The sequence below is a fragment of the Cyrtonyx montezumae genome, unplaced genomic scaffold (genome assembly GCF_038088225.1).
Source record: "Cyrtonyx montezumae isolate F1298 unplaced genomic scaffold, pur_monq_1.0 scaffold_7, whole genome shotgun sequence".
Taxonomy (NCBI): Eukaryota; Metazoa; Chordata; class Aves; order Galliformes; family Odontophoridae; genus Cyrtonyx; species Cyrtonyx montezumae.
In genome coordinates this window covers 17,355,618-17,371,328 of record NW_027072078.1, presented here as the reverse complement: position 1 = coordinate 17,371,328, position 15,711 = coordinate 17,355,618, and the positions used below count along the sequence as shown (strand labels likewise).

At 47.2% G+C, this 15,711-nt stretch overlaps 1 protein-coding gene across 2 annotated transcripts in view; it reads right to left on the bottom strand.

Annotated features, from left to right (window-relative positions):
* CCNYL1 (cyclin Y like 1) overlaps positions 1–13,291 on the bottom strand; it is a 236,616-nt gene extending 223,325 nt beyond the window's left edge. For both annotated transcript variants that reach the window (XM_065751098.1, XM_065751097.1), the window contains exons 1-2: positions 12,838–13,291; positions 326–400 (exon numbers count right to left, since the gene is read on the bottom strand). In XM_065751098.1, the coding sequence (XP_065607170.1) occupies positions 326–400; positions 12,838–13,066 (304 nt within the window). In that variant the 5' untranslated portion in view covers positions 13,067–13,291. The remainder of the gene's footprint in view (positions 1–325; positions 401–12,837) is intronic.
* Positions 13,292–15,711: the final 2,420 nt, after the last annotated feature.

Genomic DNA, 15,711 nt, shown 5'->3' with positions numbered 1-15,711 from the left:
GTGTTTTTAAGAGTCCTTGGTCATAAAAGCCAAAGTGAAACAACAACAACAAAAAAACAACACTAATGCGTGAAGTTTGAGTTCCATGTGTGAAGTACAAACACCATGCTCTGAAATCTCCTGATATTTAAGTCTTTAAAACAAATGCTTTCAATCATTATGTAAATAGCCTATGGATGCATTTCTGTGCAAACATGGAAACTGTTAATCCCTATGCTTTGAAAGAATTAAATTAATTCGCATGTTCTCATGGTATGTAATTAAAATAGGCATATTTTTTCTGTTTTCCTCCCTGCATTTTTAATTGGAAGAAACCTTTGCTTACCATCTGTTTGAGACTTGCTCAGGAAAATTGTGCTTGCTCTGGGATGATCAGATGGATTGGATTCCAAGGCTAAATCTGAAAGAGAAGGGACAGAACAGGAGAGGCTGTCAACAGAGGACTAAGATTACTGCAAGGTTCTCCATTCAGCCTGAAAATGCTCAAGTGCAGCGAAGGAATCAAGACCAGAAGCACACAAATTGAGCTCTTACAAGCAAAATCTCTCCTTTGCCAAGATAAACAAGAATCTGACATTTTCATCTCTGAAAACAGCCTGTGGACTCATTTCCAGCACCATGCCACTCTGAAGTAGCACACAGTGTCCATCAGAACCAAGTCAGGGCAGGGAGCAGAGCCTGGGCTCAGCACCAGGCAGGAAGCCAGAACCTTTCTGGAACCAGAATTTATGGAAAAGAGCTTCGTAAGTAACACGGGGTACTGATCAGTATCAAAACATGGATCTGACACTGTTCTTTTGGAACTTCAGTACAACTCTGTGCAGCTAACATATTGCTAGATAAAAACAAAATGATGGCTCTAATCCTTTGCTGCAACAAACTAAGGGTGGCACTTGATGAGGATATATATTCCCTCAGGTTGATAGGAGCGACTTACTGAAAACATCACGATGAATTTTAGTCTGCACTAGTATGATTTCTGCAAGCAGTCGTTTTTGCTTTTGTTTTTGCACACACTGACTTCTGTAAGTGCACAGAACCATCGCTCTAACACTATGACCCTGGAAGGAGCAAACTCTCAGCAATTTATGTTCTGATCTTCACATGTGCTATTTATGCCATGCTAAGCATGAAGGCAAGCAAGCTCACAAACCTGCACGTCAGTGTTCCAAGGCAGCATGCCAGTGTTTTTCTAAGGGTGTGACAACTGCAAAGTTACCTAAGAATCACCATCAACTTCTCATGAAATAAATACATAGATCCTGAAGAGATTTTTATGCACTTGACAAGAGAGCACTGGGTGAACAGCAGCCAAGTATGCACAAACTGTCTTGGTGCTGGAAGCCTAAGCAATGGGAATGCTCTGTGCTGCTGCACTGAGCCACAGCGCAACCATGGCCCTCACTCAGTGAGGGAACATAACTGTCAGACAGCACGTTTGCCTAAGAGTTCCTACTCCAGGTTTCTATTGGTACACAACATCAGTACCTAGGCCTGGATATTCTCCAGGTTACCTGGCTTACATCACTGATGCCAGTCCAACAGCACTGTTCTGACACAGTCCAGGATGCAGACCATCGTAACCCTGAATCTCCAATACAAAATACAGCAGCCATTAAAGAATGTGACAATTCTTCATCCAGAAATTTCCCCCTCTCAAAAAAGGCCATTGTCAGCAATGAAAGAAAATCATCTTGAGCAGATTTTAAAAGCTAACACAAAACTAGGGTTTCTATTCCACTTCACTGCATTTATTCATGGCATACAATGAGCAGATACACACATTTAATCATTTAGTTAAAATGTAAGAGATCTAGAAGTCCTAGAACAGAATCTGCCTTCCCATTTATACCTGAAGTACCATTTGTACATATTTGGCATATCCAGCATACAATATCATGCTGCACCAGCACGTTTTACCCACTATTCATAATACCTCAACAAATAACACAACATGTTTAAAGCTTGTCCATAGCATCCTAACACCAATTTAGCAAAATCGTTTTAAAAATATGGAAACGGACTCTAGTTTCTAGTGTTGGCCTCCATTAAAAATAATTTTAAAAGGCCAACATAAAGAATTCACTAATGATGGAAAATGTTAAGTAACTTTTTGGATTTGAGAAAGAGTTTATTCAGAAATTGAACTATTTTACTAGACCGTGTTCAGTTTTAGGGCCCCCACTCTAAGAAAGATGCTGAGGCCTTGGAGTGTGCACAGAGAAAGGCAATAAAGTTGTGACGGGTCTGGAGCATAAGCCTGATGAAGAGCAGCTGAGGAAACTGGGACTGTTCAGTCTGGACAAGAGCAGGCCTCAGGGGAGACCTCATTGCTCTTCATGACTCCCTGAAAGGAGGTTCAAGTGAGGTGGGGGTTGGCCTCTTCTCCCAGGTAACAGCAATAGGACGAGAGAGAATGGCCTCAATTTGTACCAGGGGAGGTTCAGGTTGGGTATCAGGAAACACTTCTCAGAAAGAGTGGTGAGACATTGGAATGGGCTGCCCAGGGAGGTGCAGGAGTCAGTGTCCCTGGAGGTGTTCAAGAACTGGAGATGTGGCACTGAAGGCCATGGTTAGTGAGAATGGTGGGGTGGGTTGGTGTTGGATTAGGTGACCTTAGAACCTTTCTAAGTCTATGAGAATACCAACGACTGAAACACTGCAAACAGAGCAGGACTGCAAAATGCATAACTAAAATATAGATGATTACTAGCAAGTCATGCTGTTAACAGAGGAAAGAATTTGGTATTTATTTACAGTTTAACTTCCAGAAGAACAGGGTAAGCCAGAAGAGAACTGACCTCAGGAGGTCTCTAGTCTCAGTCTCTTGCTCAAACAGGTTCAGATTCAAGGTGGAACAAGGCTGCTCAGGGCTTCACACAGCTGAGTCTTAAAACTGAGTGCATCCTCAGTAAGACTGCAGCCAACACCAAGCTGGGAGGGAGTGTTGATCTGCTGGAGGATAGAAGGCTACTACAGAGGGACCTGGATAGTCTGGACCAACAGGCCAAGGCAAACTGTGAGAGTTTCAATAAGGCCAAGTGTCAGGTCCTGCATTTTGTTCACAACAATCCCAGGCAACTGTACAGGACTGGGGAGGAGTGGTGGGAAAGCTGCCTGACGGAAAGGGACCTTGGTGCGCTGATGGACAGTCAGCTGAATAAGAGCCAGCACAGTGCTCAGGTGGCCAAGCAGGCCAATGGCATCCTGGCTTCTATCAGGAATGGTGTGGTGAGCAGGACTAGGGAAGTAATCCTGCCCCTGTACTCAGCAGTGGTGAGGCCCCACCTCGAGTACTTTGTTCAGTTTTGTGTTTCTCAGTACAGAAAGGACACTGAGGTGCTGGAGCAGGTCCAGAGAAGGGCAGCAAGGCTTGTGAAGGGCTTGGAGAATACACCCTATGGGGAACAAATGAAGGAATTGGGGCTGTTTAGTCTGGGGAAGAGGAGGCTGAGAGGAGACCTTACTGCTCTCTTCAGACACCTGAAAGGTGATTGCAGTAATAGCAAGATTGATCTCTTTCACTGGTGATGGGTGACAGGACGAGGGGAAATGGCCTCAAGTTGCACTAGGGGACATTTAGGTTGGATATCAGGGATCACTTTACAGAAAGGGTTGTGGATCACTGGCATAGGCTCCCCAGGTAGGTGTTTGAGTCACCATCCCTGAATGTGTTTAAAAGCCATCTGGATGCAGTGCTCAGGGATATGATTTAACAGTGGGTTGTTAGGGTGGTACAGTTTGGTTGAGGCTGGACTTGATGATCTTGAAGGTCTTTTCCAACCTGAGCAATTCTACAATTAAATGAAAATGTGTTTCCTCATAACCAGTTAATGAATTGACCTCAAAAGCACGCATAACAGCAATAATGGGATTAAGAAGTCCTTTAGAAACATTACTAAAGGGCTCTACGCATTTGTGAATTGGGAATAGAGGAAAACATGCCACCCTGTAGCTTCCCCTTCCATAGCAGACAGAGAATTCTAGCCTCCTGTCTGTACTGTTCCCTCTGGACAATGCTTTCCCCCATCAATGGAGAAGTCATATGGTTTGCTCTGTCCAAAGTGCCAGTTTTGCTCATGAAATACCCAAAGGAACAGCAATACAACTAATGAAGGATGTGTAAGACAGGCAAATAAGAATATAAGAATAGGCAAAATGCAATGGGAAACACAGCAAAAGAAAAGCCACACACAGATTATTATCTGCAACCAATTTTGACTCACAACGAAGTATAATTCCTAATACATTATCACAGTAGAAGTCCAAAACCATGAAAAATAAGGACAAGTCTCATTTAGGAGCTAAAGACAGATAGACAGAACTGCCAGAGCATTTAGGCTTCACAGGTAACAAAGTCAAAAAAGAAGTGGAAGTATGGTATGCTACAGGATGAACAGAAGTAACTGGAATTAAATTATGCAGAAGAGGAATGAGAGAAGTGACAGAAGCAACAGGGTGATAATAATAATTAAAACAAACAAACAAAAAACAAGAAAAAACTCCAAAACATTTTATGGCTACCAACTCAGAAAAGTGCGGGTTTACTTTTACTATCAGAACCTGACACTTTGAGAGGTGAGAAGAAAAGATCCCCGGCAGAAATGCTGTCCGTAGGAGTGGCACAGCAATGCCATGCTGCAATGACTCTCAGCCTCTCTGGGAGCTGTATGCCACAACAGCCTTCCACTCCCTCTCTTCACATCTCTCAGTGCTATTCACTCACAGGTACCATCAACCCTGACACACAAACCCCAGAGGAACCTGGGCTCACTTCTCCCTCTCAACATTCCCCTTGGAAAGAACCTGCTGCTGTTCACTTGCCCCCAGACAATCCCAGCTGCCTCTGCTGCAAACTGGTAAGTGCACACGACCTCCAAGGGCCTTTTCCTTGACATGCAATTGCCATTCAAGATTACTTTTACTCATCAAAGTCATACAAGAACATGTGTGGGTTTGGGCAATTCATAATGTTAACTTACCTACTGTTTTACACACCTCCACAGGTGATCTCTACCTAGGGAGAGCACATTTTACATGCTGACGGTGTTACTTGCTATCTACTGAATAAAGCTGACAGTCAGAGGTTGCTGTTACTAAGTAGCAGCCCTTCAGCCATTTCACTGCCTCAGGACACTAAAACATTGTATTTCCTAAGGCAGTTTTATCCCCACCCTTAGCATCAGACAGCAGTAGCGTTTTGGTAGAGCACACACTGAAAGCGTTACAACGTAATTCACAGCAAAGAGACGGCTTTGAGGTTCTTTCTTGCTAGCTCCCATCTGTGGCTGAGTGTCCCTTACTCCGCCACCTCACAGAGCATTCAATATCTCAACTCACAGTAAAAATTTGAAAGTTAACACAAATCAGGCTGTTTTTTGTATACGTGTTAGAAATAGCAGTTTCCAACAGTAACTTCACATGAAGTAGTTCGCCCCTTAAAATTAAGTTATTCTATTTTAATTCTGTTTCTGAACCCAGCACACCAGGCAGCTTCTCACACGCCTGCTCCCGCTGGGTAAGCCAGCCCACACCTCCAGCTCACTGCAGGTGGCTCCTTCCCCACTTTTGGACAGAATGAAAGCAATTCCATCTCTGGATTATTCAGCTCCAACAGATGAGAGCTCCATCCTCTATAAAAAGAGAGACTCAAAATATACAAAACTTACCCTGTTTTGGTAAGCAATACAAGCAAATTGAATACATAACAGACTGGATCTGTCGTACAACAGATTCCCATTAAACACAACCAGTTCTCAGACAGGACTCTATTTTGAGGGAAATTCTTGGTGAGGACATAACCTCAACCAATACCTGCCTATGTATAGGCCCTTCAAAAATACCTCTAACTCCCTATGGCCCAAAGGAAACCAACTATGTATTTAAGCAGAAAAACAAATGAAAACAACCTACACAGATGACACTTGTTCACTGAATGACAGGAAGGCTGAGGCTGACAGGGACCCCTTGCCATCGCCTAGTCCTGCACCCAGCTCCAGCAGGGATAGCTCCAGCAGCTGCCCAGGGCTGAGCCACCGACACTGGGGCTATCTCCTCCTGACAGGGACCTTACAGCTTGTCCAGGCAGCAGGCTCTGAACACACTCCTTGTTCACATTTCTGAGGTTCACAATTTTGGCAGCACTATTGGATAGAGCAAATTCTCAGCTACAAAACACTATCTTTCAATAGTCACCATTAGCCAATTTGCACAGATGAGCTGATCAAGCTGCTCTTTGTTTTGTGGCATGACAGCTATGCATGGCCACCAAGAATGTGGCTTGTCTTTCACATCCCTGTCACCACTGCTGAAATGCACCACCCACCACCTCACTGTGCTCACATCCACTATTCGGTCTCCATAAACACCCAGCATGCATCAATGAATGCCAGTGGGTGTCATTTTTTCCACATGAAGGAATTCAGTGACACATCTTTGCTTCATACATACTTCCAGGTCAGATGCCATCGTGCCAGATGCCACTGCTGTCAGACTGCCCCTCTGTGGCCGTATGTCACACACAACAGCATGCAATTGGTGGAAAGCTTCAGCCTCTGCTGCCACACCACCAACAACCACCTCTGATGTCATGGACCGACACAACAAAATAGCAGGAAACACATTCAGAGTAGCTGTTGTATAAGGCAAGCTTTTCCTCTAACTACATTTTGCGTGCACACTGCCTTACTTCTCAGAAGACATGGTTGAAAAACAAATGAGTATCAGAAATTCCAACCTCTCCACATGTCTACAGGTAACAGTACGACACAGTGTGCTGAGTCCTACGCCAGGGTGGTATATGCTTTTTCTCCTCTTCCAAATGCTAACATAGATGCACTAATGCAAGCTTCACCTGAAGCTCTTATTATAGTTAGCAGGCCTTCATCACGCTTTTTGTGCCATTTTTGGCACAAACCGAAGCACAGTCACCCTTTACTGTGGTTGAACAGAATCTCTGTTTAACCACATTTTGCTTCAACAAAACAATAGCTACCTGCTTACAAACCATGCCCAGCAGTTTGGGAGAAAAATATTTTTTGGATCTGAAGGAAATTCTCATTCAGTAATTTACTATGGAAGTCTGACCAACATGTCTAATGACATGTTGGCGTTATTTTTCATACTGGGAAGAGAACAAAACCATGTTTGATCACTAATGACTGAAGACCCTTTTCAGAACTCCAAACACAAGCAAAAGCTGTGCCACAGACATACAGCTCATCAGGCACTGCAAAATGCTATCATGAGTTTAGTATACACTGTCAAGGTAACACCGATACCTGCATTACCTGCATGTGGAACCTTCAGTTTTATTTATCTGGCTTTACTACACATTTAAATAAATACTGTTGAGCTATTTAAGCACAGTTGCATCTTCTTTTATCCCCTGAAGTGGAAATATTTAAAGCTTTCTTCTGAAAACATGACTTCCATAGTGAAACACTAGTGTACATTTGAATTCTAATTGTAAGGAAGACCAAACAAATAGATTTAGAAATCCCAACGTTAATTTGTTGGCAAAGGCCTACAGATCTCAGGTCTTAAAGTTTGGCAGTGGCTTCTTCCTGCCTCTTAGAGTAATACCCTCCTTTTTCCTAGATGTAGAAGAAATGTTGTTAACAAGCCCTAATTTAGTATGAGATGCTGTACTTAGAAATGCTAAGACATGGCCTGAAACACTGAATGAGTACTGGTGGGAAGGCAGAGCCAAGCCAAGGGAGCTCAGGTGCATGCAATGTACCTGAGTGACTAGAAGGTGTGGAGACAGGATCCACCCCTTACCAAACCTCATTTAAGAGTTGGCAGTGGAGGCAAAAGGATTTCACTGGAGATTCCTGCATACTGGAGGCCTTCCAAACGTAAGCAGCATCTTTCCTTTGTTTCTGTACTCACAGCTGCTGTACTTGGGCTTTACCTCACTTGCTGCAGTCTGGGATTCTGCTACCCCACTATCCTTGCTCTCTTTTCCATCGTGTAGCAGCACTACAAATGTGAATCTGGGAGAGACAGTTTTCTTGCTTTTTGCTAACTCACAGAGCTCCCCATTAGTCATCTTCTCAGTACAACCCCACCAGTCTGGGTGTCACTAAACTTCTGCTGTTCTACAGGAGGAAAAAGAGCAAGTTTCCTAAGAATGTGAGCCAAAAGATGTGGGGGTCCTATAGATAAATTACACAGAAAACAGTAATCAAAAAGTCAAAGTGAAAATGAATTTGGCTTCCTTAACTCTAAGTTTACTTCCTTTCAGTATTCTAAATCATAGAAATCTCTCAGTTATAACAGCTGCTACATTGGAAGCCTGAAGAAACACACTCAGCAAAAAACAAATCAGTGCCCCTCATATATGTTCTGTATCAATTATTCTTAAAAAACCTAAGGCTTGCTTAAGCTTGCAAGCTGCAGCACCCTACAAGATCTGGTAGAGAAAGAAACAGAGGCTTCCTCAGCTGTTAGCAGTACCCACCAGAAGAACAGAAATAGAGATAGATGTTTTCCTCTATTCCCAATTCACAAATGCGTAGAGCCCTTTAGTAATGTTTCTAAAGGACTTCTTAATCCCATCATTGCTGTTATGCGTGCTTTTGAGGTCAATTCATTAAGGCTGCATCGTGCATCCTAAGGCAGCAAGATGGAAGGTGTTTCAGGCTTGCAGATGAGTCAATTCTTTCACATCTGTTCTACCTGTAAGCACTATAAACATCTCTGTAAACAGTTCCTAGTCGCTAGTAGGAGGAAGACAGTGAGAGCTCTTGGGAAAAAAGAAAGAGTGTAAATTATGTGGAAAAGACCTTAGTGGGAATAACAGAAAAGAAGTGTCTCTTGGTTTTCATCCCAAATTTCATACGAATCTAAGTAGACAGCTGAACACTCCTATAAGAAGATAATTCCTTGCATTGTTTTTTTTTTCCCTTCCTCTCACTAAGATTTTAATGAGGATTAAAAAACAACAATTGCAACAGCCACATGTTTATATAGGGGACAAACAGAATTTAAGCCTTCTACAGGAAGACTTTCAGAAAACTTGGTAAAAATTGCAACACAGGTGAACATATATTGGAATACACTGATTATCTCCAACACTGTTTAGCAAGTGTGGCATGCAGACAACTTGCAGCTTGCCCCTTTCAGCATGGAGCAGCTTCTGAAGAGCCAGAGATATTAATAAAAGAGAAAGGTAGGTTTATTGGTGCTTGAAGAGTTAAGATAGGCAGTAGTCTGACCTGCTGAAGCAAAAATCACTCTCTTCTTAACTCTCCTCTACAAAGTCTCCTTACATTTGTTTCCCCATTTAACCCCTGTGTGATTACCATACCCCTCTGAACACTTCTGGTCCTATTTGCTTTGCCCCCTTCATTCCCCACCTCCCAGTTTTTCATGGGGAGGCACCATGTGATGCTGTCCCATCAGACCAGCAGGTCAGCAATCCTCTGCTTGGCCCTGGTGCATCAGGCAAGTCCCACCAAAATCACTGTGCTCAGCAAGCAGCAGCAGTGGATGAAGATAATATTTTCAAGTACAAATGAGAGAAGACTGCCAGCAAGGCCTTGTTCTGGTTTCATCACAGAATCTACAAAAACTAGACTAGTGGACTAGTGTATAACACAGTGATCTGGTGAGCGAGTATCAACTGTAACAAGTTCTCCCTAGAATAAAACGTGAAAATAACACACACAAAAATGTCTCCAACTAAAAATTAGTCATCACACACTTGGAAGAAACAGTAATCAGCACAAACTAACCCAAATGGAACATTAACATCAAAGAGCTGCTGCTACTTCTGAAACTGGAGAGGAAAGCCTGCTGGTCAATCCCAGCTGCACACAGAAGTAATGAACACGATGCCCAGCTGAACACAGAAGTAACGAACACGATGTCCAGCTGAGCAGTCAATGAGCAGCCCTAGGCTCACTTCGGTTTCTGATATTCAACATTAACAGAAGACAAACCTACTGAGAAGGAGCTATTGGTTTTCAAAGTTGTGTTTGTTCCACTTTACATAACCTCCCCTTTGAACATCAAACCATAAACGTAGCCATACTGCTCAATCAGAAAAGTTGTGTACAGAACAGGTTATACCTCAGGATCTCTATAACAATAACATTTAAATTAATCCTTGAGACTCTCTCAGCAGCAAAGCCAACAATCTCTTCCCCTTTGAACCAACTTTTGTTGAAATATTACATTTTCAGTTTCTCAGTATGCTTTATCTCCTTCCCACTTATTCTTCCTTTTTTGCCTTAAATAAACATTACCTCGTAACATCCCTGTTTTAAGAAAGAACAATTTAATTTGGATCCAGGCAGCTGTGAGCAGCAACCTTCTGAAGCCAGCTGACCATCATCAGCCCTCACCCCCTGGGGAGTACTTCAGTGGATGCTGTTCCCAATTGTTTCATAGCCTTAATACTTTTCAGATTAGTTTAGGTTAAATAAATCTTACCTTAGAATTGGAAATATATATCAAAATATGTTAGTATCTGCTGAAAACTAAGCCATGCAACTTAGTGTTACAATTCCTGACTCCAGCACTGCTTGAAGTGCTACTTCACTAAATAAATCCATTTCACACTTACATTCCAGATAACAGTGGGAGTTGGTATGTGTCTAGCAATGAGACACAACAAGTTCAAGATTTATACACTGTATTTCACACAATGTGTATGTCCTTTTAAACCCCCCAAATTAAATTAATGTTCAGAGGCTAATTGTTATGAAATACAGTACCTGCTAAGCAGTATGTTGACAAGTATCACAAAGTACCCCAATAGCTCCCACATAAGAGCCTTGACCTGTAAGGACCACATTGCACTTGCTAAAAATAAAATTAAAAAAATGTGCAAATCACAGCTGGTAACTTCTGCATTCCTGATACAACCAAAACACTCAAATTTAGCAAAACAAGTGGAAAAGGATTATGACCTAGGAACAACAAACATTAAAGACAGATGTAAGGAACTTAGTGTCTCCACAGCACCTGGAGGCAAGCTTCCTGCTATGTGTAGCTGTGCTCCTAGGAATTCCTAGAACAGCACACCATGAAACAGTAATAGTCAAGATGATGCTGACCTCTTTGCCCCTGTAGATTGTTGCTTTTTTCCTAAGTACCCAAGAAAAGGCCAGTTAGGAGTTCCAACTCCTCTCTTACTGAAGAAAGCAACAACTTAACTAGCTTATCATATCACACATAAGAAAAAATACACAATATTTATGCCTAAAACTGAACCCATGAGCTACCTAGCACTATAACAACAACGTGACATCCTGCAGCAGCACAGGAACACACAGAGTTTGATATGCTGACAGTTTTTATATCCCAGACCTAACTGGGACAAACACACATTTCCAGTGTGTAAAAGCCACATTTACAGATCAAACAATTTCATAGAAAGTCTTAAATAGACTGCAGTACTGCTGACAAACTTATATCTGCTCTGTAGCACATGATTTCTGGCTCTCCAGAAGTAATGTTTCACATTATGGGGTTGACTACATCAATTCCATTCAGTTATCACTTCATAATGTTCAAAGAATTCACCATACAGAGCAGTACTGTCATAAAACTGTCAAACTTTGATCCTTTCTACAGCCCTAAATAGTCCTATCAGCTAGAAAGCTGCAGACAAGTAGCATTCATCAGCTATGGCAAGTTCCATTGTGCACCACATACTGGTCATCTTCAAAGCCATCTCACACCCAAACCATCCAAGCTGAGCCAGTCTGGGGCTTAGCTCTGGCCTCAAGATCAAACCTTCTACTGCCGCAAAAGTATAGTTTGAGATGGACAACTGGCACCTTATGCTTGGGCACTTTCACCCACAGATGAATGTTTAAAAAAAATAAACAAAACTAGTACTTCCCTACTTTGAGGTAAGTTCTGATGTTTGGATGATTTCAAAGTTAAGCCTAATTACTTAGGTCTGCTGACACGACCACATTGAGAGGGTTCGATCAGATATAACCCTTACTCCTGGGCAGATTCACTTAGCTTTGGCACTTCTGCTTGACTTGTTAGAATTGCTAGTTTAGTTTTGTCTTGCTTAACGAGTGTGGGAGAGTTTCGACGTTTCTGCAAAAATAAAACTTTATTTCTCCGGATGAGCAAATACAGTTTCTCCTACTGTGTTGCAGGGAAGCTGCCCGCTCTGCTGCACTTTGGTCACAGCTGCAGTGCAGTGCTGTGCAGAACCAGGCACAAGTGCTAACTGCTCCTCAAGCTCACGCAGTTTCTCTCTCCAATCACCAAAATGCCGTCGGAGCACAGAGGGGCGGCGGCAGCCGTTACCGGGCCCACCCTTCGCTAAGCCCGTCGGACAGCCGTTTCCTTCCACTCGTTTCTTCCAGGCGCGGGTACGCTCGCGCAGAGGTTCAGCACAGCACCGACTTAAGCCAAGTTGGGAGCGGCAGAGCCACGGCCCCACGTGCGGTGTGCGCGGAGCGGCTCGGGGCGCCGGGAGGAGCCGCGCGGCGGCACGGGCTCACGGAGCGCAGGCCGCGGGCACCGAGCCGCGCCAAGGAGCGCCGAAAGGCACACGGCCCTCGCCGGGCGCCCGCACGCCGGGCTATAAATCACCGCGTCCGGCGGCGAGGTCACGGCACTCGGCCCCCGCGACGCCCCGCTCCCCGTTCCCCCACGCCCTTTTCCTTCCTCCTGCCTGGCCGCTGCCCGACGCTCGGTTCGCCGCAGCCGCGCCCGGCCCGGGGCCTCCCCCGCCCTCCGAGACCCCGCAGCTCCGGCCCCGACCCGCGTTCGTTCGCTCCGCTCGGGGCACGGCCCCGCCGGGACAAAGGGGCGCGGCGGGCGGGGCAGTGCCGCTCCGCGCCTCTCCGCTCCGCTCACCATCCGGGAACTCGCGGTCGCTGATGTGCTGGAGGTGCGGGCCGCCGCCGCCGCCGGGCTCCGAGTCCCCCGAGTCGGCCTCCGCCGAGCCCGAGCCGCCGCCGCTCGCCGCCGCCTGGTACGCGTCCGCCCAGCGCTCGGGCCCCGCCGCCGCCCCGCCGCCGCCACGGGCCCGGCCGAGCTTGGGGCTGGCGTCCGGCGACACGCAGCAGGTGACGGTGTTGCCCATGGAGCTCGGCGCTCCCCCGCCGGGCCCCGGCTACGCGGCCGCCGGGAGGGGCGGGGGAGGACGGATGGGGGGGGCGCGGACACCGGGCTGAGGGCGGGAGGCGGGCGGGTGTCGGCGCTCAGAGCCGCATCACCGTCGCCTCCGCCCCGGCGAGGCGCGGCCCGCGCGCGAGCCGCCGCCTCTTGCGCGCGGCGACCGACGGCCCAGGCGGAGCGGCCACCTTCCCCCGGGCCGGGGGAGGGGGAGCGGCCCGGCCCCGCCCCGATCCCGGCCAATCGCTGTCCGCCGCCTCGCCGCGTGACGCCGCTCCGCCAACGGGCGACGGCGACCCCCGCGCTCCTCCCCCCGCCCTCCCCGGACGCGCGCACGCGCGCGCGCACAGCACCGCCCCTCAGCGCCGCCCACGCCTCACGCGTGGGGTCACGCCGCGCGGAGGGCACGTGCCGCCGACGGCGACGCGCGAGGCGCTGCCCCGTCCGCGGCTGGCGGAGGGCAGCGTTCCTGTACCTGCGAGCCTCCGGCCGACTGGCAGCCCTCGTGCAGAGCTGCTGTGTCACACGAGCGCGACACCCGCTGCTGGGTGCTTGGCGTGGAGCTGCGATGACTGTGCAGGTGGCACTGCAATCTTGTCTGCATGGCGCCGCACGCACCGACTCAATTGCCGTGGCTGCATTCCGAACACCGCCCGCAGTGATTTACTGCCGGTGCCGTCCTCCTTCTGTGCCGTCCTTGTGCCATCCCGCTTGATTTACCCTTGTGAGTCAGCAGTTCCCATCGCACATACGCCAGTTACCGTGCTGGGGTGTGGCCCTGAGGTCAAGTGCAGCAGCTTTGGGATGTTCTACGTGATGCTCATTGGGTCTTTCAAACATGAACCTCGTCTTAGGAAGATAGAAAATGTGCCCTAAACAGAACGCACAAAGGAGCAGCCGAGGGTTTGGGCTGGCACTAACAGCCTGGCTGGTGTTAATGCTGTGCAGGGGCCTGCTGAGCTGGACGCTCCCTGTCAGCACACCAGCTGCTCCGTGGTCTTTCAGTGCTGCTCCCAGAGCTCACCTTTGGGTTTTAATGGCACACAGTGGGGAGAGAGTGTGCTCACTTCACTTTCCATAAACTAGAAGGTAACGTTCTAGAACCTGGGAAATGAATCCAAACAGAAGGCCTCTGGGGAAGTGGCTGTAACTGCCAGGAGAGCTTCAGGCTGTCCCAGGGCCGGGCAGGGCTCCAGGATGAAGTCAGATCACAGTGACAGCAGCAACCTGTATTGCCCAAATGTGGTGATGGAACAGAGCCATGGTTTGCTCTGAAAACACAAAGCACCAAATTCCCTCTTGCTGCACGCATGGGGAGCCCGAAGGGCCTGCTTAATTGGAGCTCACCCTGCAGCTCCTGAGCCGTGAGCCCCAGCTACCTGTGTAACTGTGTGCACAGGGCACAACAAGGGAAGGCTGTGAGGCCTGTCAGGGTGCTGCCTGCTGTGTTCCTGCTCACAGGCTCATAGGGAGGCAGTTCTGCTCTGCTCTTGGCCTGTTTGACCACACACAAGAGTTGCTGCCTGCTGGCACGCCCTGTTTGCAGACAAGCCCTTGCACTGCCCAGCCCAGGCCGTCCCCAGCACAGTTCCTTGCCAGCAGATCTGTGCACATTTGTGTTTGACTCCTGCAGAAGCCAAGTGTTGGAGTGCACGGCCACATGGCTCTCCAGCCCAGGCTCATGCAGAGCCATGAGAAGCTTTATCCCTGAGAGCAGAGCCAGAAGCCATCACTACCAGCTGCTCGCTGAACATATCTGCAGGCATTATTGCCCACACCAACAGCATCGAGCGGCCTGGAGTCTCCCTAAATGTCTGGAAGGACACTGCAGGATTTTCCTTAAGCTATCAGCTTGGCAGTCAGCCTCAGTCCCAGGAACGGAGACCAGCCTTTTGCAGATGCTGGTTGTGCTTCATAGGCCCAAGAATTTTAAACCCTGTACATTCAACTCTTATCTGCACCTTGACTCTGTGCTGCATGTGCTTTCCCAAGGCCATGTGCCTCTTTGCTTGTCTGTGGGGAGATAACGGCAGCCTTGGCCTGAGGCCTCATCCCCTATCCCTTCTTAGAAAGTGTCCTGGCTGCAAGCACAGGAGTGCTCTCCGGCCTGAGCCTCCAGCAGCCTGTGGGTGACTTGGAGAGGAGCCACAGCATTGTCTTTTCCTGGAAACATGGCTGCAGGAAGAATGAATCACTGGTTGGACCTGTGTAACCAACTGAAAACAAAAGCTTGGGCTCCTGCATCTCGCTGCTGTGAATAATGGGGGGAAAAGTGGGCATCCTGTTTTGAAATCCAGCACCAGCTGACAGGATGAAAACACTGCAGGCATGATTGTGTTCTGATGCTGAGCAGTAACATAAGGCTGTGGCCATTTAAAGGGAAAAAAAATGAAACAAAACAGTACTTAGGTAAATAGATCCAATGCTTCTGCTAGGACATGAGTAAAAAGAAACCAGTGGGGCTGTTCAGAATACACAGGGTCACAGGGTGAGGTTTAGTAGCCCTAAATGTTCTCAGTTTTCAGATCCTGTACTATTGGCGAGTGGTGAGGATTGCAGCGCTGGTGTCACTGATCCCACCTATACCTGTGACTGCAGCAATCCAGGGTGTCA